Genomic DNA, 22,343 nt, shown 5'->3' with positions numbered 1-22,343 from the left:
CCAATCTCTATACAGTTATCAGCTAACAAAGTTAATAAAAATTATTTTCTTGGGTGGACTGATAACTGTGATAAGGATATTTAAAACGAACACAAACAAATTTACCTGACATAAAACTAATGAGTGAATTGTGTTTAATGGCAGAGAAAAGTTGAAGAGCTAAAATTCAGAAACTCACAAGAAAAGGGGAAAATAATGTATTGGCATAACTTTTGCTCTACTATTTAATTAACTACTAGTGACAAGGAGTCCTAGACGAAGGGTATGTCTACACTAGCCCCTTAGTTCGAACTAGGGAGGCTAATGTAGGCATTCGAAGTTGAAAATGAAGCCCGGGATATTTAAATCCCGGGCTTCATTTGCAACTTCGAATGCCTACATTAGCCTCCCTAGTTCAAACTAGGGGGCTAGTGTAGACATATCTTAACAGACTTATTGGAGTATAAGCTTTCGTGGGCAAAAACATGCATCCGATGAAGTGGGTCTTTGCCCACGAAAGCTTATGCTCCAATAAATCTGTTAATCTATAAGGTGCCACAGAATTCCTCATGGCTTTTGCAGATTCAGACTAACACAGCTACCCCTCTGATACTAATGAAGTACTGGTGTCTTCTCAGATATTGCACAAAGCCAGGAATAGGTCAGAGATTAGAAAATTTAAATTGATACTATTGATTAAAAAGAAGATATCAAGTGTTCTAGTCAGCAAGGATCTGATGAACTGAGACATTTTATTATGGGTCAGTGACCCCAACTCCCACCCCTGATTTATAGGGTGCACTACGGGTTCCTCTTTTGCTGACTCAATTGCACTAGCTGAAGCAAAAGAAGGAAGGATGATTGTTCCTCAAATCCTGCCCACTTTGGAAAGATTTAGCACTAGCAAAACACTGATTGTGCCAGTTCCTTATGCAGGGAAACAGGCCATTTCCTTCTTGCACTCGTGAACAGCTCTATGCTGTTGCGACTGCTTATGACTACAAGCACAAAGCTTCTGGCTGAACTCTGGGATCCAGCACTGTCTGACTGACACAGGCACACGTACACCTTCAGGAAGATCAATCATCCAGAGGTCTAACTTTCAGTGCTCAATTTAGGACCCACTAAATCAAATGCTGAGGGTGCCCCCATCAACTCCAGAACTCTTCGCAGTCATGAGAAGTAAGGGAAGTCAACAGGAGAATTTCTCCCATCAACTTCCCACTGTGGGGCCGCCCCAGAAAAATCAATGCAAGGGACATTGAATAGGGATTTAAAGTCCTGTTTAAACAATTAACCGATTAAACATTAGTTCAACTAGTTAACCACTTACATGGGGATGGGCAGGAACTGGGAGGGAGCTACTCTGGAGCCTGGCTGCACTGCACCCCGGATCGGGGACTTCTCCAGCCCAGATGGAATGGAGCACCTCCCTACCTGCAGTGTGGAGGGTCTAGCCGGACTGCAGCAGCCTCTCACCCAGTGCAAGAGGGGAACTGCTCCAGTCGAGTCAGGGCACCAGTTAATCGTAACTGGTAAGCATCACCAGTAAGATTACCAGTTAACCATTCACGTTCCTAACATCGACTCCAGCTGGCATTGTATAATACCTTGCATCAAGTTTCTCCGCCAGTTTAGACCTGGCCTGAGACATTGGTTTTTACATGACATATACATTCTTTGGCTATCACAAACGATGGGTTAAAAACACTGTACCTTTTACTCGCTCTTTATATTTCCTTCCCCATCCCTTTCTTTAGCTATTAATAGTGGCTGACAAGATAAATCTGTTTCCAAAATAAAAAATAATACGGCAAAGGATTTAGAACTATTTTAACTTACTTCTTTTTTACCACACAACTTAGAATTTAAATTTCTGATTCAGCCCTCCAGAACTTAAGAGCAAAAATGTAAGCTAGTTTGTGACTTCTTGCCATATAGTCATTATCAGATTCTGAGTTTTAGAACAAGCTAAAAAAGTTAATAGATCACAATGGGATCTGTCATATCTTCAATATGTATGTAACTCACATTAATATCAACAGCACCTATTAACCTGAAACGAGGAAACCAAAACCTAACAATTGTACTTAATCCTAATTTATCATTTACTTAGGCTGTAAATTATTTTTATCCTTAATTTTCAGTATAACAGTGGGGGGGGGGGAGAATTATACGAATGCTTAAAGACTTAAGTGGAAGGTGATATATACACAATTTATTTATTATTAATTATTATTATAATATATTTATTGTATGGTGCAAAAAAAGTAGTAGGCACTTCACAAAAGATAATGTAGGGCATTTATTGTCCTAAAGATCATACCTTCTAAATTTCAGGCATGACACACTGAGCGCGCAAGACAAATTGTAGGGAAGTAATAGAGCGAGGAAGAATACAATTACCCCAGTGCCATGCGGCTAATCTGCTTGCATGTTTACACAGTATGTAAAGATGTTTATTTTATTATTTATTCAGACAAACAAAAACAACACAATGAATATCACTGACTCAGTATTTGTGGCCACCCTGAATACAACTCATGGAACCAATGAAGAAACACTGTTGACTATACTGTCTAACCTCCTGAGATTATACACATGATCCTAGGAGTCCAAGACTGTCATTGATTAACAGGCCACCCACACACAAGCCTCCCATTGACTTTAATGGGATATCTGCACATGAAACAGTAGCACAAATGTACTCTAAGGGAGTAAGGGCCTGATTGTGCTTGCCTCCCATGCGTGTGTATAACAGAATGTCTCTTTTTCCTACTGAGAGCCAATGGGGAAAAAACCTGGGCCACCTGCGACTGAAAATATTAGTGCCTTCAACAAATGAACCACTCTCACCACCAGGTACAGCCAGTGTTCAGCAAATGTTCATCCGGCACTGACTGTCTTGCCAACACCTCTGTCTGTTTGTGTCTGTCTGTCTCTCTAAATTCTCTTTCCTCAACAATGTTCTCAAGAAAATACAGGCAGTCCCCGGGTTACGTACAAGATAGGGACTGTAGGTCTGTTCTTAAGCTGAATTTGTATGTAAGTCGGAACTGGTACATATTGTAGGGGAAACTCTAGCCAAACATTTCTCCAGAGCTCAGTTTTATTCTCTCACACCTCACTTCCCTCAGTCCTTTATTCTCAAGCTGAGGTGTCTGCTGGGAAAAGCCGCTCCGCGTCTCCCTGGTCTGCTGGGGGGAAGCAGCTAGTGTGGGGTTGCCTCACCCCGTTTGTAAGTAGGGATCCGATGTAAATCGGATCCATGTAACCCAGGGACTGCCTGTATTGGACAGCCAACTTCAATACCAACTGAGCTCCACCAATATCTTAGTCATTTTCCAGAAAGTCTTCAAACGCATTGTTCTGATGCGGAATTTCTTAACACTTACAAAGACCGAACATCCATATTAGCACTATTTGATTTACCAGATGATCCTCATCCCAGTGTATCTCAAGGGGCTATTGACCCAGCTCTGTACCCTGCCCAGGTGGATGGAACTGGCTGCACTCATTCTTCTCAAATAGATCCTCAGATGACATGATGGGGAGTTGCTCCTTATCCCCTTATAGGCCTAAATCCTATCATCTCTATTTTTTCATATATGATACATCAAACCACTGGCATGGACACTCTAAACACTATGGGCTACAGTGCTACCAATGTACTGATATCACCCAGTTCTACAATTTCTCATTGAGTTATAGCAAGTCTGTAGGAACACCTTGAAAAGTACTTCATTCAATCTAGTTGAGACAGGCTGGTAGGAAGAAGAAGAGGAGGAAACTAGACTCTGTGGCCCCTTGGTGACATGACTGCTGAACATTACATACAGCCATAAAAGCAACACAAATACAGACAGGCAAAAACTGGAAAATAATGTCAGTGATTTTTAAAAGGAATGATGGGTAAATCTGCTCTCAGAGAAGAACTGCTAGATAATTTTTAATTGGGGTGTTTAATGTCTGAACAAAACACTGCAGCAAATTGATTTCAGTTACCTAGGAGTGATCACAGTATGACACATAGCAGCTGGACAAAGTTCTTCTGAAACTGACTCAATCCAGTGTTTTTCAAGCTACTATGTTGGTACAATATCCTAGGATAATTGCTGCAAGGAATCCTAGTACGGCTGATGAGTTATTCCTGTACTATTCAGCACTAACACGAATGGAAGTAACCAATAATTCCTAGAAGTCTAACAAATTCAGGGTAAAGTTTGAGTGCAAAAGCAAAAAAAAATTCCCAAGGTTTTCTTAGCCATGGTCCGGGGTGCTCTCATAATACTTGGAAATAGTTATTTATATTATTTATGCCTCATAGTAAAAAGTGTAAGATTAAAACTATATTGGCAGTAAAAGTAAAAGTCAGAGATCTATGTTTTCCCTATCACTACAGTCGTAAGTAGAACTCTTAATAACCTGATTCTGGAAAACAGACTTAATTTAACACCAAGAAGCCATGTCACTTCCAATATTCTTTTGCCTCCTAAAATATTCAATACATCTTCTGCCTTAAGAACCCTACAGACTCCCTTGTTCACTTGTATCACCCTTATTATTAGTGTCGGTTAAGTAACTACACAAATTCTAAGGAGAACAAAGCCCAGAATCATTGACAGTTTCAGCACCTTGTGAAACAACCATCTGGAGTCTGACATGATTTGGTTGGTTTCAGAGACTGAAAAGATTGCTCAGTGAAATTTTAAATCAAAATCTTTGCAGCAAGCAGAGTTTCACTTTCATGTTGCACACAGATGCAATGACAATGACAGGAGGCAGCCTTAGCCACTGGTGCTCTCTGTACTAGATGGTATTTGTAATACGGGCACTCCACACTTTCACCATGAATATGCCTCACCCTAATCTGAATGTTGGCTCAGCTCAGTTCAGTCATGAGCAGTCAGGCTGATGGCATTTCTCCTCGGTGTCTCCTGGGAAGTTAAATAACAGCATCACCCTTTGTTGGATGGTGACAACTTCTGACCACTAATGATCTAGGTCAGATTTCGGCAGGTGATCTAAGTGGACAGAGGTGTTTACTCCTTTACCAGTTTCCTGAGCCATCAAGTCACCAGTTTTTCTTTTAGAGATCTAGCCAGTGTATGTGAATTCTTCAGATGCTCTGTAACAAGTGCCACTAATGTGTGCGATTCTTGCTTAACCTCATTACTCAGTGTCTCCTATTTATAGAAGGACCTTAAATCCATTTCAAATTGTCAAAATGACTTGGACAAATGAAATCTTACACATTTATAATGTAATACTGCTTACTGGGTCAATGAAACACCAGATGGTATACTGCTGTGTCTTAAAAATTACCCCGTCATAACACAAGGGGGTTCTTTGAAAAGCTGTCTGATTCCCACAAAAAGAAAGCAGTAATAATCTGGTTTAATGTAAAAATGAAGTCTCCAATAAATGGAGCTTTCTCTATCTAAAAATTGGCATCTGTAGGAAACGAAAAAGACACCAGATATACTAGTGATTGTGTGAGGAAATTGTGAAAACTGCTGCCAAAGAGTTAATGGTCCACCATGGTGATACACAGCAAAATAAGTCATTTTTCAACAATCTTTCCTTGATCAAACAGCTAAACAGAAGTTCAGGCCATATCCACTGCCTGTTTTCAATATCAGTAAGGTATAGTCACAGAAAATTTACAATCTATTCTCAGCTTTCACCACAAACCACCTTTCAGTTTTTCTTTATCAGTAAAATAGACTTTGAATTCAATAATCCATCTGAGAGCTGAACTCAATAACCAGAAAATAACCTTTAAAATAATCTGTTGTCTGAGCAATTCTGCCACTTATGGTGATTGATCTCTCCTTTAAAATAATGCCCAGGCTGTGGCCAAAGGGTAACTGGGCACTTGTAGTCTAGTCTCTAATGTGAAGGGCTTTAAATACCAGCCACTGATTTGTGCTGATGTTTCAGTTAAGCTATCATTCTGTTCCATAATGCACTATCTCCAAAACCTGCCATGATTCATGGAAAGAATAGGCACACATCATTTCTCTTTAAAAGACTCATAAAAAAGTGACTATACAGAAGTCAGAAGCAAAGATGCTGGAGTTGTGAAAAGGAAGGATGGGTTCCAGAAAGTAGTGTCAGGGTGAAAATAACTGGGTGTGAACTATACATCTTTTATCAGTAGCTTCAGCTTAGGACTGGAGGCTTAATGTTTAATTTTGGTTTTAGAAATGAAGTGGATTATTTATCTTAAAGAGAGTACAAATAAGGCAAGTGTAAAGGGAAATAAATCTCTCCAGAGCTCTTCTGTGATTATAGATCTGATCTCCACACCTAGAGCTCAGACTTATTTACTTTTGTGCAGTGTAGTGTGAAGACACCAGCTTCTGAGTGTGGTCCTTTTTTGAGACATGGACTTCAGTCAAGGAACATGGCAAAATGATTCTCATTTCCCTGTAGTAATAACCAGGGATGAAATCTTGGCCCTACTGAAGTTAAACCGTGTTTTGTCACTGTCTTCAATAGAGTCAAGGCTGTTGTACTCTAGGTCTGAGAGAAATGGGACTGGATTATTCAGGCTCTGTGAAAATTATTTTCTGATTTTAAGTCGCCAAGGATTTCACTCTCCTGAGTTTCATTCTGAGTTTCATACAATAATCAACCCAAAATTCAAAAGGGAGGCTTAGCTGAAGCATGGAATTTGGCCTGGTTTAAGGTGAAACTACAATTCTTTGCACCCACAATCACGTTGAGTCAAATTACTGGAAATGAGCCCCATCTTACTCCAATCAAGGTCCCATCTTGCTCCAAGGAGCAGATGAACCTTAGAGAATCTCTCTGTGAATCTGCACTGAGCTCCATGTTGGTAACAAAAAAATTTTTAAATGGGCTTTTTTGTAAAAACACTTCCCTGATATTGGATTTCATTATACAAACAGATACAACTCTAGTAAGGACTAAGCAAAATAGCCAATGATGGTGGCAGCCCTGTGATTTTCAATCAACCATTGCCTTCCTTGTTGGCCTCCTACTTATGCTTTCTCTGATACTCCACATACCAACAACAGCTTCAAATACAGAATACACCCTGGCTGGGAAGGGAGCCTTGTCTTGCCAAAGCTAGCCATTAGGGGGCATAGAAAAGCTTTATTACACATTCCCCACCACCCTCGACATTCCTGTCCCTTTCAAAATATTCTCTGACCAGAAACCTGTGAAGGCCAATGCCATAGCTCTGACTCTCCCAAAGGATTGCAAAACCCTAGTATCTATCTCCTAAGCCTTAGGGCAGTCTACCAAATACAAAAACCTTTATCAAATTATCTGTTAGGTCACTCAAACCATTCCTGATATCCAGCTTCCTTCTGTTTACCCTCCACAATAAGGAATCTCCAAGGCTAGGGCATTTGCAGCTAGCACGTGGGGCTATTTATTTCTCTCATGTCACTCCTTGCCCACCATTTGTCTTAGGATGTTCTCCTGCCTTAGACAGTGCTGTTCTGTCCCAGAAACAAGAACATCCTCACGTCTTTTCTACCTTGCAATCATCACTTAGAATCAGATTTCTCAAGGATGATGTCATGTCATTCCGGTGACCCCTTGCACATTTTTGGAATATCAGACATTCAGGTACTTTCTAGGAATGGCATAGGTTTACTCCTACCAGTGTTATCAGACCCTTGACAGCATGACCTTCAAAATCACATGGCACTGGACACATGAAGTTGAAGGGTATGCCATCCCCATATTCCTATCGCAAGTGAGGTCATGCTGACAGGGGAAGAGTTGTGTGCTATCCATTATGGCATCTGATATCAGACAAAAATGCATCTGCTTTTGTCTCAGTGCCATCTGGGAGACAAATGTTACGAAAGCAGGACAGTCTACTTTAAAACCAGATGAGCGGCCTCATGACACCTCACTTCTCCAAAACAAGCAACTGAAATAAATAAGGCAGCAGCAGGAAATCTTCTTACCTTACCATCTCTTCAAGAATCAGCAATTCTCCCCATTCCCTATCAGGTCAGGAACCTGACACCAACAGCGGTAACTATTAATTTTACTCTAGTTCAGTGAACTAGAAGCAGGAAAGACACTTTTGGCATCGCAGTAGAAGGACCTACATAGCTCAGAATATATATAACAACAGAGGAACAGAGAAATTGCTACACTGGATCAAATCCAAGGTCCATCTAATCCAATGTCTCTGGAAGTGACCAATACCAGGTGTCTCCGAAGAAAATAAGAATCCCACCATAGGTCAATGTGGGATAATCTGCCTCTTCAAATAGCAAAGATGAAACTAGTGGTTCTCCAGTGTTGATAATAAATCAGAGACACTGTGTAAGAAGTTCAGTTCATAGAGTCAGTTCTCTCCATGCTGTTCCCTACTGTCTGTTTCTCAAAATATTTCATAGGTAAATGACTAGGAAATGCACCATAAACCATTTATAAACCAGACAGTTTGAGAACACAGCTGTAGTTTAAAGCCTTCCTCCTTCAGATCATTATTTTAAATGCAGCACTGGACTGTATGAAATGAAAGTTGATGGTTTTCCAAGAAATTCTGTTAATTCACTTATGGTTTTTTTAATGAAAAATTGGCATAGAATAGCGATTCTCAAACTGAAGTCCATGGACCTCTTGGGGAGGGGGGTAGTATCCATGAGGGTATTCCAGGGGGTCTGAGAGTCCTGGCTGGGGTCTGTCTCTCTGATCATTTAATCTCATGCACCATATGCTACATTACACTCCATTGTGGCTGCTCTAATTTACACTGGCTGGTAATCACTCCCAAAGTGATGTCAGGGTATCTGAGGAGCTGTGGCAGAAAACAGAACTTCAGTTACATGCCTCTAGTAGCCCAAAGCAGGCCACACACAAAGGAAGCACGCAGAAGGGGATGGCATAAAGCCAGCTATTCTGACTCTATTCCCCTTAGTGATTTCCCCACATTAAGAGAATCAGGCACATCTTGTTAGAATACCTTAGTGACCCCGCTAGGTCATCACTATCAGTGGGAAAGTGCTGGCTAAGAATCTGATCTAGCATGCTTTAACCATAGTGATGACAATGTGTTGCTAATTACTGGGATTTTCCCCTGTGTTTCCCATGCTGTATGTTGCTGTCTCAACTCCTTTATCCTTTTATCTGTGGACTCCAAAACTTATGTAAAGTGGCAGCAGCTGTGTACTGTAAATGTATGACAAGCTCTTAGGTGTGAATGAATGCATCTAGGCCATGTGATATGGCTACTTCCTTCTTCCTCAATCTTGTATGTGTGCAAAATGACTGTGTAAAACCCAGGACAAACCTTATATTTCATTATCCACATTTTGATGCTACATGCACTAAGCAATAATCCTTGAGAATGCTGGTTACATACCGTATGCAATTTGCGGTAGTGTTTCAGTAAGCTGTAATTTTAAATATTATAGTACTTTAAATGTTTTGTATAAAATATTCAAGGAACTCAAGGAGATTGCTCTGTACTGCAATTTACTTCATTAATCTGACTTCACAACAGACTCTGCCACTCTGGGGAATGTAAGGGAGATGTCTCACAGAGCTTTATATTACCCTGTCCACGATCCATCCACATGATTAAAGATTTGGCTGAATTCTCACTTTGGGTTCCTACAACCTAACTTTTTCTCTGTGGTTATATCACCACAGTACATCTTACTCCTTCACCCCAGGCTGAACAGAATCAGGGTTTGTGTTCTTAGCAATGACAGTGTATGTTACAATCCAATTTAAGTGTTGGCTTCAAAATCTGTGTCTTGCCATTTTTCGCTTTATGTTCTTGAAATATTTTTTTCTGTTCCTTTGTTGCTGCAGAGCCAACACGTTAACAAACATCCACTATTCTCAGGGCTGTGATGACAAAACAGTGAAACTGCTGTTCAAAGACATCTTGGCGCATAGTGCTATTTAAGTTGAAATCGTTCAGTCTTTGGAAATGAAGAAATAGTTCATCTCTATGAGCCCTCATGCTCTGCTGAGAGTGATAGTTGTGATAGTGATTTTATAAAGCTGTACAATAGGAACTAAACCCCCCTCATTTCATATAGACCAAGGGTCAGTGATAATTTGGAGGTATCACTAATCTAGGTCAAATTCAAACCACTAGCCTAAGAATGAAGATAGGTCATCTTCCTTAAATCGAAGTTACATTAAAGTTACTTTCATCCAACACATGCAAATAGAACAGTGTAGGATCAGATAGGAAAGACATATTATGTTATAGATACAAAAAAGAAGTATTCTACAGGATGCCACAAACCACAGTGCATGAAGACAAAGAAATGAAAAGCCATAGAGAAAGTTCTCCTTGACATTATTCTCCTTAAACTTAGGGACAAGGAAGAACCCTATCTTATGCCCTTGATGACTGCAATGTTAACAACCCCCATGGCTAGCCCCTTTTACCTGATCACAGATCAGCTCCCATTTCTTCTCATTGTCATACTGCCGAAGTAACCTGGCTTTGTCGGGTGGCAAGTTCATTGCATTCTGCAGAGGAAAAGAAAACAAATATGAGAAAGCGCAAGAGGCCTAGGACGGAGAGGTCTGACATGAGCCAACCAAGACAACATGATTGTGGTGGTTTAATGGTTTTATTTGAATTCCTTGTGGTCGAGTTAATCCACAGCATTCCCCAGAAGCCCTTTAAATGTCAGTCATGGAGCTTTGTCTGAGGAGGCAGGAGGTGCTGGAGCACTGCTTCTCAAAGGCATTGTGTCTTTCAAAAGAATAATAATTCTGGGTTTTGGCAGAAGCATGGCACAGATGGGGTCTTGTTCTCCCAGCCCAGTTATCCTGGAGTGGAGGATTGCACAGGCCATGTTATCAGTGCAGAAAGCACTACTCTTCCCAATGGACATATTATTCCTGTTCTATACTCAGCACATATGCACCTTGCACCAAATTCCCCAATCCAGCACACTGGCAAAGGAGAAGGCATAATTTATTTCCAACATTGGGAGATTTCAAAGGGCTTGTTTATTTAAGAATGATCTTCAAATGCCATTGAAATAATAATAAAATGGTGGTTTATTTTAAGAGCAGAACAATATTTGAGTTTTAAAATATCTCCGTGCACAACCTTAACTAGATAATTTATATCCTGAAGATATGAGCACTGTCCATAGTGATATATAGTGAACTAGAAAATACAGTGAACTAGCAGCCATGATTTACAAATGCAATAAAAAAAATAAATATATGTAAAAGGTGCAGGACAGACCAAGCCTATCAGCATCATCTCCTCTGATGGTCAAAAAAGAGTCCTTTGTTATCTGTTTGGTATTAGCTGAAGTTGATTCACAGGGGTATGCCTCTAAACTGCAATAATTCTCATATATTCACTTTATAAAGCCCCTTTCATCCAAGAATCCCTCAAACACTTCATAAACCTTAGTAAGTCTCATTACACATCAGTATGTCACAGTACACAGAAGTGGCATGCCGAAAGACAGAGATTTCCAATATATAGCTCAGACTGCTTCAGATATCTAGACCGCCACCACAAATGTATCTAAAAATGAATGTTTCAGTTAACATACTGTACATAGAAACAGAAACATCTGGACTGCTATCACAGGTTCCTGTTACTTTCCTACTGGAGTGGCAACCTTACAATGCAAGACTAGCACATGTACCACTTCTGTACTGCCTGATGAGTCAAGTTTGAGAGGCAAAAGACAACTCCAGTATTGACACAGTTACCTAGTATGTTTACTCAGTAATCTGCATCCACACAGGAACTGCAAAGGATGTCAGCACCAACAGGCTTGAAATAATCCAGCAGTGATGCAGTAAGAAAATATTTTGGCAAACACAACAAAATGTTCAGTCCCTAAGCTGTACATCTGCACAACTTAAGACTTTATCAAACCTCCCATTACACTGAAACACACCTAGCCTTCAGATTCCTCAAAACACCCTCCAGAGTCCACACTGTCCTTTGTTCCACCTGTGAAGTCCCATTGCAGCTATTGCAGCTGGAGAAACATAAATGAGGTTTGTGTAGTTGCTGTATCTCCGCACGCAAGAAGTATCTGTCAAAGCTAGCTGCGACTGCCAGCACACCAGGTGCAATTTCCTGAATCTTAAATGGCAAGCAATATCGTGAAAATTTGTATGAGCCCTAGCAACAGCAGGCTAAGGACTAATGGCAGAGTTTTTCTTTTAAATTGGGGTTGAAATCCAATATGTTGGGAAGCAATATTTCTAAAGAATGTAACCTCAAGCATAATCTAACAGTTGTATTTGCATCTAAATGGGCTCAGTGGTCCATAGTTAAACTACTTAAGAAAAGGCATCTATGTTGTGGGCGGGTAGGTTTCCTATCCAGGTATCAAGCCCAACCCCAGGAATTCAGACTGTGATCCCCTTAGAACATGGGGAACTGGGGGGGGGGTAAAGAAATTCCAGGAGGGCGTGTGAGGCAACCCAGCCCCCCCAATTCCTCCCCCCCCCCCCAAGTTGTGCTGCTATTTTTGTTTTTTGGCCCCAGTCAGTTCCTTTTTTTTTCTCAACAAGTTTTGCTACTATGGGGGGGCATGAGTATTTCTCAAAAATCAAAAAGGGGGAGTGATGCCGAAAAGTCTGGGAACCACTGCCTTAGAACAAGCACTGTGTAGTCTGTATGATCAGACAACACCCAACACACACAGCTGGCATTGAATTAACAACAGCTGTAAAGGTTCAGTTCAAAATAGCAATAGCTCATGCTAATGTGCACAGAGAAGACAACTAGATAAGATAGCTTAACTTGCAATGGTCTCTGGATCAATATATCTGACAAAGATTTCTTAGGTCCTTTCTGCCTGTCTCATCATTATATTGCTGTCACAGGAAAGCTGTTTTCACCATTTATATACATCAAGTGCTGATTCCTTCTTGCCTACTACATCATAGTGACAACATTCCTTTCTAGATAATTATAAGGATTTTTTCTCTTACATTTTCATAGAAGATTGTCTGACTTGCCCTTTTTTCAGTAATTACAGTATCTGGTTCATTATACTGGGATAGTGTAACTTTTCTAACATCACTGTTCTGTAGCTACCTCTTCCAGTCTACCAAACATCATCATCTACAGTTACCCTGCTTACAAAGTTTCCAGTTTATCAATCTTTGATACTTGAGGTTCAATGTGTGTAAGGCTTCCACCTCTTTTGTCTTCCTCAGTACTAATAAGACCATATCAAACTCCTTTGCAATCCTGGATTCTGAGAGACATGGAAGCACTTTTTCTAAAAACAGTGAAGCACATGCAGAAAGAGTGTTAACAGTTAATTCCTTTAACTTTTCCATTCAAGTTCTCAAATTTAAACATGATTGGAAGTTTCTCGGATTACTAGAAATATTCTGCCTGACAGACATCCCTGGTTCCATTACACTTATTATGTGAGCTAGATAGAACCATTGGTAAGACTGAAAGAAAAATTTGCTTGGTTCATCCAATCAAGCATTCAATATTTTGTAAATTTATTTACTGTCAGTTTCACAAATGGCATACCTAGTCCCACCTCCTCCCTTGAAAACCTATTACACTGTTCTGCTGTAGCAAACACTTTTCTTCCCTTAACCTGCAGCCTTTGCTCCTTGCCCTACTGTCTTATCAGACATTAAACACTTACCTCCCTTCACTCATATTGTTACCTTGAGGGCATATTTTGACTATGATCCTATCTCCCCATGATTCTACTCTTTTCTTATATATATATCTCATCCTCCAATCCATGTCATTTTATTGCCCTTCTTGATAGCTTCTCTAGGTTATTTTTTAAACAACCTTGCTAAATTGTGAGAACCCAAACTATGATATGTTTTGATATGTTTTAAGCACTTACTTTTCCAGTTCTATGATTCTACATTTCAAGGCTACCTACAGCTGCAGAGTTCAGGAAAGCATCACTACTGGGTGCCAGCATGCCACATCAGGCTGTAATCTAATTAGATCTAATCAGCTCATCAAGCCAGACTGATACATCGAAAGGAAACTTGTCTGAAAACCCAGGCACTACAGGAAGTTGCACTGGCAATAGAGCAGGTAACCTTTGTGCCTCTGAGTCAGAACTCAATCATGGCAATGCCACAGCATAGGAAGAGGAGTTAAGACGCTGTCTTTTGGGGAGTTACCATTAAAGATCCTCTCTCCCTTTTGGTATTTAGAGGAATGTCAACCCTGATATCTTGGCCAGATTAATACTGACATTCTGCCTACTTCCAATCCCCTTGTAATTTCAGTTGGACATGGTATTCTCCACTCTGTGTCCTAATCTGCTGTGTTGTTATAGCACATTTTTAAGCACTTACTACATTTCACGACTAGAAAGTAAAGTGATTCCTTGAGTCCTTCTCTACAATCAGGTCCAAATCTTCCTCACCTTCTTCAGATATGAGTGAAATGAAGCTGACTAACAAGCTGCAGCAGCAGCAGTATATAGTTAGTTCACCTCGTTTGGTAAAAAGTTTTTAAGCAGCTTTGTGCCATCTGCTTGCATGGGAGTCGCTGTCAGCTGGTAGGCAGAACCACTTGTGAGGGAAGTTCAATAACATGCTCAGCAGCAGCAGTTTCAATTCCTTTCCATGGGCTTCCTCTTATTTATTCATAAACAAAGGATTCCAAACAAAAACAGGCTTCTCACAACACTGGGTTGCAACTGCAAGAGATTGTTCCAGCTACTTCACCGGCTGGAACAGAAAAGTCAACTTTCCCCTTAATTACCCAGCACCATAGCCTAGCTACCTTTCTATTCCTTCTCCTGACCACAGTTGTGAGAGCAAAGGAACAGGCATGGATTGGAGCTAGCGCAATACCTTTCTACCTTGACACAGACACTATATAAGTGCAAGATCTCTTCCATTATCTCTTCTGCTTTATAACATGAATGACTGTGAAAATAGCACTGGCTTTCTTCACAAATGTATCATATTGGATTCCTCTACTGGAGACTGTTATAAACTTTTGCTCCAGATCATCTTAGACCAACAGCTTTTCAGATAGCTCTCTCCCCTGCATCTATCTGTACTACTTATCCTTTCCCTCAATGTGTATGGTCCCATTTGTTACAACAGGTCCACTCTACAGATTCATGGGAGTAAAAAATCCACCTCCCTAAGGGCAGGTCTACACTAGGAAATTATTTCAAAATTACCAAATTCAACTTAACTCCCAATTTTACAAAATAGAAATAGTGTGTCCCCACTATGGAGAATTTCAAAATTAGTCCAAGGCAGGCCCCTTTAATGTGGATGTGCTACCTCAGTTTAGAGCTTTAGGAAGAACTGGGGAGTAATTAGTTTGAATTACTCTGGAGAGTAGTTATTTTGAAATAGGAGCACTGGAGCATCCATACTAATGCTATTTTGAAATAACTATTTGGAAATTTGCATTATTCCCCAAGAAAAGCAGGAATGCAGATTTCAAAATAAGCAGCCTGTTATTTCAAAATAACGGGCTTGGCAGTGTGGATGCTCTGCTTATAAATTCAACCTAACAGGGGTTATTTCAAAATAAAGCACTAGTTAGAACAGGGCTAAGTGATGTCATTATTCCAACTTACCCCTCCATGTAGAAAGCACTATGTCAATGTGAGAGCTTCTCCTGTGGACACAGCTTTCACTCCTCAGAGTGACAGATTAACTATGCCGATGGGAAAAGCTCTTCTGTCAGCGGACTAACGTCGTCACTAAAGTGCTACAGAGGCACAGCTGCACATTTAAATCAAATCTAACTACAGAGAAATAAACTAATCTTTCCTGCTCCTTCTGATGTTTGATTCTGTTCCCCTGTTCTTTCTTTGAATTGGGTGTCATCAGCAAATTGGACCTGGAATGATTTATCACTCTTTCTAGACTGTTAATGAATGTATTAAATAATAGATATCCAAATGCTGCCTACTGCAGCACCTTGATACTATTCTGCACTTGGAAGTCTTTCCATAAATAACTGATCTTTATTTCCTGTTGGACAACCAATTTCTAGTGCACATGGTATTTTTATCTTACTGGCAGCAATTCAATTCCTTTAGAAGTGTAGTGATATCAAATCTCTTCCTGAAATCCAAATGTACTGACTGTATCATTAGTATTTTTACGTACTAAATCAGTAATTACAGCGAAGGCAACTAATAAATTGGATTGACGTGACCCTACAACTTGCAGTATTTGTGACTGTATTAATAATTAACAGCACGAATGAAGAGTCTTTTTCGGGCCCTTTTTCTGTTCCTCATGGTTAAGTGGAATGACTCATATAAGCCTCCTTGTCATTTCCTCTTTTTTCTAATGATTATGAATTTCACAAACACCAACATCACTTTTCAGATCAGTCAGAGGACTGGAAGTCTCACTATGGTCCATCTTATTTCACTTTTCATCTTTACCCCCAAATAGAAATCTATGATCTCATCATTATTGCATCAGTAACTATCCCATTCATAGTAAAATCTAAACTCTACCTGAGTCTTAGCACCCCTATGCTTGTCTTCTCTGCTACAGTTCTCTCAGACAATTATTGCACAGCATTGCCATACAGTCCTTACATCTGATTTTCCACCATCCTACACTCTGGGCTGGTGTTAATCATTATATGAAGCGGATATGCAATGCTACACCAAATCAGACAGGTGGTCTCTCACACATACTTTTCATTCCCTTTGCCCAGCTATAAATTACTACACAGGCAGCAACAGTGCAATGGAGAATCAGGCTCCAATGTTACTTAGAGCAGCTGTTTTTCACTTTCACCTTTCTATCAGCATCTGCCTTTAGAGCACATCACAAAATAAAAAGCTTCCTGGAAATCACCTGCTGAGAGGAGAGCACAGGTCTGCTGCTTTATAGTCAAGGAGCATTCTTGGATTGCCCCTATGGACTGTAGCCATGATACAACAGCCTCTTATCCGACTGTATTTGATCATTCCACTTTACCATGCACTTTCTTATTAGGCATCGAGGGAGACTAAAGGTTACTTGTCCACTGACTGTAAAACTGTATACCATTAACTGAAGGCCTACTCCTGTGAGGGATCATAGTACGCTTTCTCCATTCATTTTCTTCCAAAGGTTCGTGGCAGTATAAAGTTCATCCCTTCTCTAGGGTCATATTTTCAAGTCATACATATTCAAAAGTGTTTTTAGAAGAAATAAAAAGCCAAACCACAACATTTTTTTTTCTCCACATCTGAAAAAGCAATGTGAAATTTGTATACCCTCCACAGTCAGATGGTGGAGGAGATTTCTGATTGCCCGAATACACCTACAAACGGAACCCTGGAACATTACACTTACAAATAGTTGCAACTGGATCCCACACTGCAGAGTTGACTTCAAGGTCTGGCTTGCCAATGATATTTTGGCTCCCCTAACACATAGCTTCTCTTTTCCCAAAAAAATTCCAAAATTATTCAGGTCTACTGCTAAGTACCAAATAATATAGGCAAGGTTTCTATTTTGTGCACCCTAGATTCACAGTATAAAAACAGAACTTATCTTAATTAAATCAGCAGATGGAAAACTGGGGGTATTGGCTAGGAATATAGAGTATGAAACTGCTGAAAAGTTTTTTTTTTTTTTTTAAACAATAGCACATCATAGAAATATGCAACATTGAGCCTATGAAACTAACCTCAATTATATCCAAATTGTCACTACAACATGAGACCAGATGATTTGGTAAAAGCACTACATGCCAAGAGTTGTTGTGATTTAGTCTCAGACCAGTCAAATATATTTCATACAGTACAGCTTTCACTTGACTAGTCCACACTGTTTCATGTATCCACATGACAATGGTAAAATGAGCAACATTCAAAAAGAACAAAAGGATCCAGTGTCTGACTAACTTTGTTTCAGCTTTGTATCCATGTGGTTCTAGTCAGGCTTTTACACTAAAACTCTAGGCACTGTACCCTGAGCAGCAGGCTCCAGAGAAGGGATGGGCAATAATTTTTGACAGGGGGCCACTCCAAGATTTTGGAAAGTACTCGAGAGCCACACTCTTCCAGGATATTAATGAAGGAGATGTGAAGTCTGGGAGGGATATTGGGTGCAGAAGGCAGCTTGAGGTAAGGGATTGGGGTGCAGGAGGGAGAATGGAGTCTGAGAGAGAGTTCGGGTGAAGGAGGCGATTGTGACCCAGGGCAGGAGACTGGTTTTTAAATGTGACCTAAGGCAGGAGGGGTTGTGACCTAGCGCAGGGAACTGGGGTGCAGAGGTTTGGTTTGTGACTGTGACAACGCAGTCGGAGTTCCCCCATTCCTGCACCCCCGTAGCAGCAAGAATAGACTCCGCCAGTCGTAGAATAGAGAAGGGGTTTATTGTTCCTTCAGGATACAGCACATGTGTGATGTGGCTACAGGGCCCAGGGCCAGGATGCCTCAGACCCTAGGGTTAGGGTCCATCTCACCTAAGCCCCCAGCTTACCCTCTTCTCTCCATGCTTCCCCAACAGCAACTAGCCCTGCCCCCCATCCAGGAGCTGGTCTCTGCCTTCCTCCCTTTGTCTCTCTCCCTGGGCTTAGGTGTCTGGGTTAATACACATTTGAGAGAGTCAGTGGAAAATCTCACATGACAGCGCAGGGGGACCTCGCGTTACAGAGCAGACAGCCCCCCACTATGCCACAGTGACCTAGGGCAGGAAGGGGCTGTGACCTAGGGCAGGAAACTGGGGTGCAGGGGTCTGGTTTGTGACCTAGGGGAGGAGACAAGGGGGCAGGAGGAGTTTGGTTTGTAACCTAGGGTAAAAGGGGATTGTGATGTGGGCAGGGGATTTGGGTGCCAGATCTGGGAGGGGGTATGGATGCAGGAGGGAGGCAGAGGGTTTGGTTATGTTGTGTGTGGGGGAGGAAGACGGTTGAGGAAGGTAGAAGCTGGAGTTCCAAAGGCAGGATCCAGCCAGGAGACTTACCAGCCAGCAGCCCAACCAGCCTGCCTCCCTACAAAGCTAAGGCTTGAAGAGCTTAAAAAGTTTCTCAGCCAGCCAGCCTCCCTGCCTGCGCAGGCTGTCCGGCCATGTGCTTGTGTGAATAACTGAGCCACTAGTGCTTTGTGGCTGCTTGTTATTCAAACAGGCAGCTCCCATTGGCCAGTTTCAGTTCCTCCCCTCCCCCAGCACAGCTTCTAAAGAGAAATGGCCCCGCAGCCACATTTCTGAGCAGCGTGCAGGGGTGCGGGACAAGCAGGGGAGCCTGCCTTTGGCTCCCCACAGTGTCTGCGGGCTGGATCCAGTGACTTGACAGGCCGTATTTTGCCCAGGCCTGCTCCAGAGGCATTTTGCCAAATCACAATATACCAACCAGCAATTTGTAAGAGGCACTACTGCCCCTTGGAAGGACATTACATGTGCTCTGCTTGCATTTGATCTTTTCTGCTGGCTAGTATCCATGGTCCCATCCCAACCTGATATTTCTGTGATGCTAGACTGTTGCTCCTGGAACTGCTGGAGGTACACTACCTATGTCCCTGTAAGCCTGCAGTGCCAGGAACAAGACTGCACTCAGATCCTCAAATAATGAGTTTTGAAATGCTGAGATAGATGGACTGACTTTCCTTCCTGCATCTATGTAAAACAGAGGGAGGGTTCCTCTTCTTCCTTTGCTTCTGATCTTCATGCACAGAGGCAGAACTAGCCACAATCTATCCTTTGACAGAGAACACAACAACATCACACACACTTCCTGAATACCTTTTTTTGTTCCACAATCTTGTGACTGATTTCAAAGTGATTACTTTATTGCGTTGAATAAAAGACCAGATGGCAGCCTGGGTTAGCAAAGCCTCCTAGTCTTTGTTTTCAGAATCATGGTTCAAGGCCAAACTGAGGTGTTCATTCTTCATTCTTTACCAAGCTAGGCATAGTTAGCAGCTGTGGCAAGTGACAAAGGGCTAATTTTATGATGTGCACCAGGATATAAAAGTGACCTTCCTTCAGCCATGTTGTGATCTTCATTAGTGTCCAGTTCTTTCCTGGACTACAAAGAAGCTGCTGCAAAGCAGGAATCGCTTTTTCTCACTCCTTCAAGAGTAACACAGTGTGTTAAAATTAATATATCATGAGCCACTGAGAGTCAACAGGAAATAACTACAGTTAAGAACAAAAAACAAGCTGTTTTCCAGCAACAAAGCACACCTAAATTTTCTGTCTGCAGATTTCTAGGAAACAGGCTCCAGGGTGTGTATCCTTCAACTGTGTGCACTGCACTCTGCTGTGTTTTCCTGTTCAATCCCTGCACTCCTCAGCTGGCTAAGCCTGGATGGTGGGCCGGGGGACATGACCCCAGCTCGCTGAACTTAGTACACCCACTCAATGTGTTCTGGATGTCAACACTTTCTGTTTCCTACAAAGCAGTGTTATCCTTCTCCAGGAAGGCTATAAGCATCTGGAAGAAGGCCAAAATATTAGAGTAGCCATCTAATCTCAGCATTTTAAAGTCCACCCACTCAGAAAGAGAAAAGCTTATCAAAACTAATGTAAACAGAGCTTCATTGCTAAGGACTAAACTCCTCTGCAACATGAGGTAACACAAGGAGATCCATTCAGTTCTCCAGTTTAAAACAAAATAATGTTCATCTGTATATAGACTGAACTGATTCAGCTTTTTGTATCCTTTTGTGCTCCAGGAGTTTTTATAGTCAACTCTCTAAAATTTACAAGCATATATCATTCACAGTTTCACACTGGAAGATGGTCAAACTGGAAGATGGTCAAACCCCAGATCACATTTAGAGGAGCAAAGTATCTATGCCCACCTGTGCCATTTTAGTTCAGGGCTAGATTCTTAAAGAGGCTGTTTTCCATTTACACCTGTAGGACCGAAAGCTTTCTAGAATAGCTCCTAAAATTTCAGCACCACTTCCTCTGCATTCTAGTGCTGATTCAACCTTGAACCTGCATTTTCTGCATCCCGATGGCAGCCTCCTCAGCCCATCTGCATGCAGTGCTAACATGAAGGTCCCTGCCAATGTATTTTTCACCATTACAAACATTTGTTTTTACTAACAGTTGTTTAGCAAAATTCTTTGGAAAGCTGAAATTGAAATCTGTTTCTTCAGCATTATTTCCTCTTCTTCTCACATATGTGCTAAGTGTCCTAGTTTTCCATTAATGGGAAGTTCTAGCAAAAAAATAATTAAGGCACACTAAAGCTCTGATTCAGTATGAAAGGATAATTCACATTGCTAGGTACCAGCCATTCTTTAGGAAACGTATGCTGACACATGTATCGAACAGCATGCAATTTTACAGATTAAAAAATGGTGGATCAGTATTGGGCCTTGACAGTGTCCCTTTGAACATGGTAAACATAAATCCCTATTAAAGAGATGATAAATTCAAACTACATCATCACCTAGATCTCATTTAATGCTTCATCCAGAATAAAAATTGCACTCCCATTTTCTATTAAAAACAATAAAGTCAAAATGGCATCAATATTAAGCAGTAATAAATTTCATCAGTCAAAAGGAATAGGTTTTATATAAACAGTTAAGACATCCCTTGTGTGTCATATAAGATAATAAATTGCATTACCAGTTTCTCAGATTCCAGTTTTAAAATATCTTGCTCCTTTTGAGGGGAAAAATAGGATTTACAGTTATTCTCTGCAGCCTAGAAACTGACTGCAACTTTTCAACAAGAGACTTTGCAGACAAGGGTACCGGGGCCAAGGACAGGGCCATAGCTGGGGTCAGGAGTGGAGACTTGACTGTGGGCCTGAGTCAGAAGCCAGGGCCCCAAGCACAGAGTCCTAGGCACAAGGCTTCTAGCTGTGACCAGGGCCATAAGTGGAACTAGGTGGCACTTCCTTCTCATCCTTCGTGGAGGCTGGCCAGGCCCCCAGATACACCCCAGTTTGGGGAACTCGGATCTAATCAGTTCCGCTGTCCGGAAATAATGGCCTCATACCGAGAGGTCTGTTACTCTGATGGATTTGGTGATTTGTTTGGATGTCCCATGAACAAAAAGTCCATTGTATTAAAAGTAGGTTGGACTCCAGCCTCTTATACATAAAAACAAGCAAACATATAAGTGTGATACATAATCACGGGTTTAGTGTTATGATGAGAAAATGTGCAAAAAGGATAGCTTTTCTGAATCTCACTTCTTTCCAAAACAAATTGGTGTTGCAAGAGACCTGCCAACTTTCACACCTAAGATGTCAGATTGGCTCCCTGCTTGGGCGAGAATTTCACAGAAAGGCTCCTTCTTGCTATCAGCACCTGAGGAATCACTTTTATGTTTCAATGAAAGAAAAAGGAGCCAGGACTGGTAAAGTTCTAAATGGTCCTGAACACAGGGACCATAAAAATGTCTATATTCAGATAATCACTGATTTGCTGACATTAAGGTGAAATAGCATAGGGTTAAAG

General features: G+C 41.1%; 1 protein-coding gene across 6 annotated transcripts in view; it reads right to left on the bottom strand.

The window, feature by feature from the left end:
- Positions 1–22,343, bottom strand: part of FMNL2 (formin like 2) — a 283,706-nt gene that overhangs the window by 123,360 nt on the left and 138,003 nt on the right. For 5 of the 6 annotated variants that reach the window (XM_006125649.5, XM_089779725.1, XM_006125648.5 and 2 more), the window contains exon 2: positions 10,390–10,473. In XM_006125649.5, coding sequence (XP_006125711.1) covers positions 10,390–10,473 — 84 coding nt within the window. Of the gene's footprint in view, positions 1–10,389; positions 10,474–15,536; positions 15,580–22,343 lie in introns of those variants that run through there. The other variant, XM_089779726.1, reaches the window with a different exon arrangement.

This window comes from Pelodiscus sinensis, chromosome 7 (genome assembly GCF_052426305.1).
Source record: "Pelodiscus sinensis isolate ZL-2025 chromosome 7, ASM5242630v1, whole genome shotgun sequence".
Classification (NCBI taxonomy): Eukaryota; Metazoa; Chordata; order Testudines; family Trionychidae; genus Pelodiscus; species Pelodiscus sinensis.
Note: the sequence above shows the minus strand (reverse complement) of the source record. Positions and strands in the feature narration are given on the sequence as shown.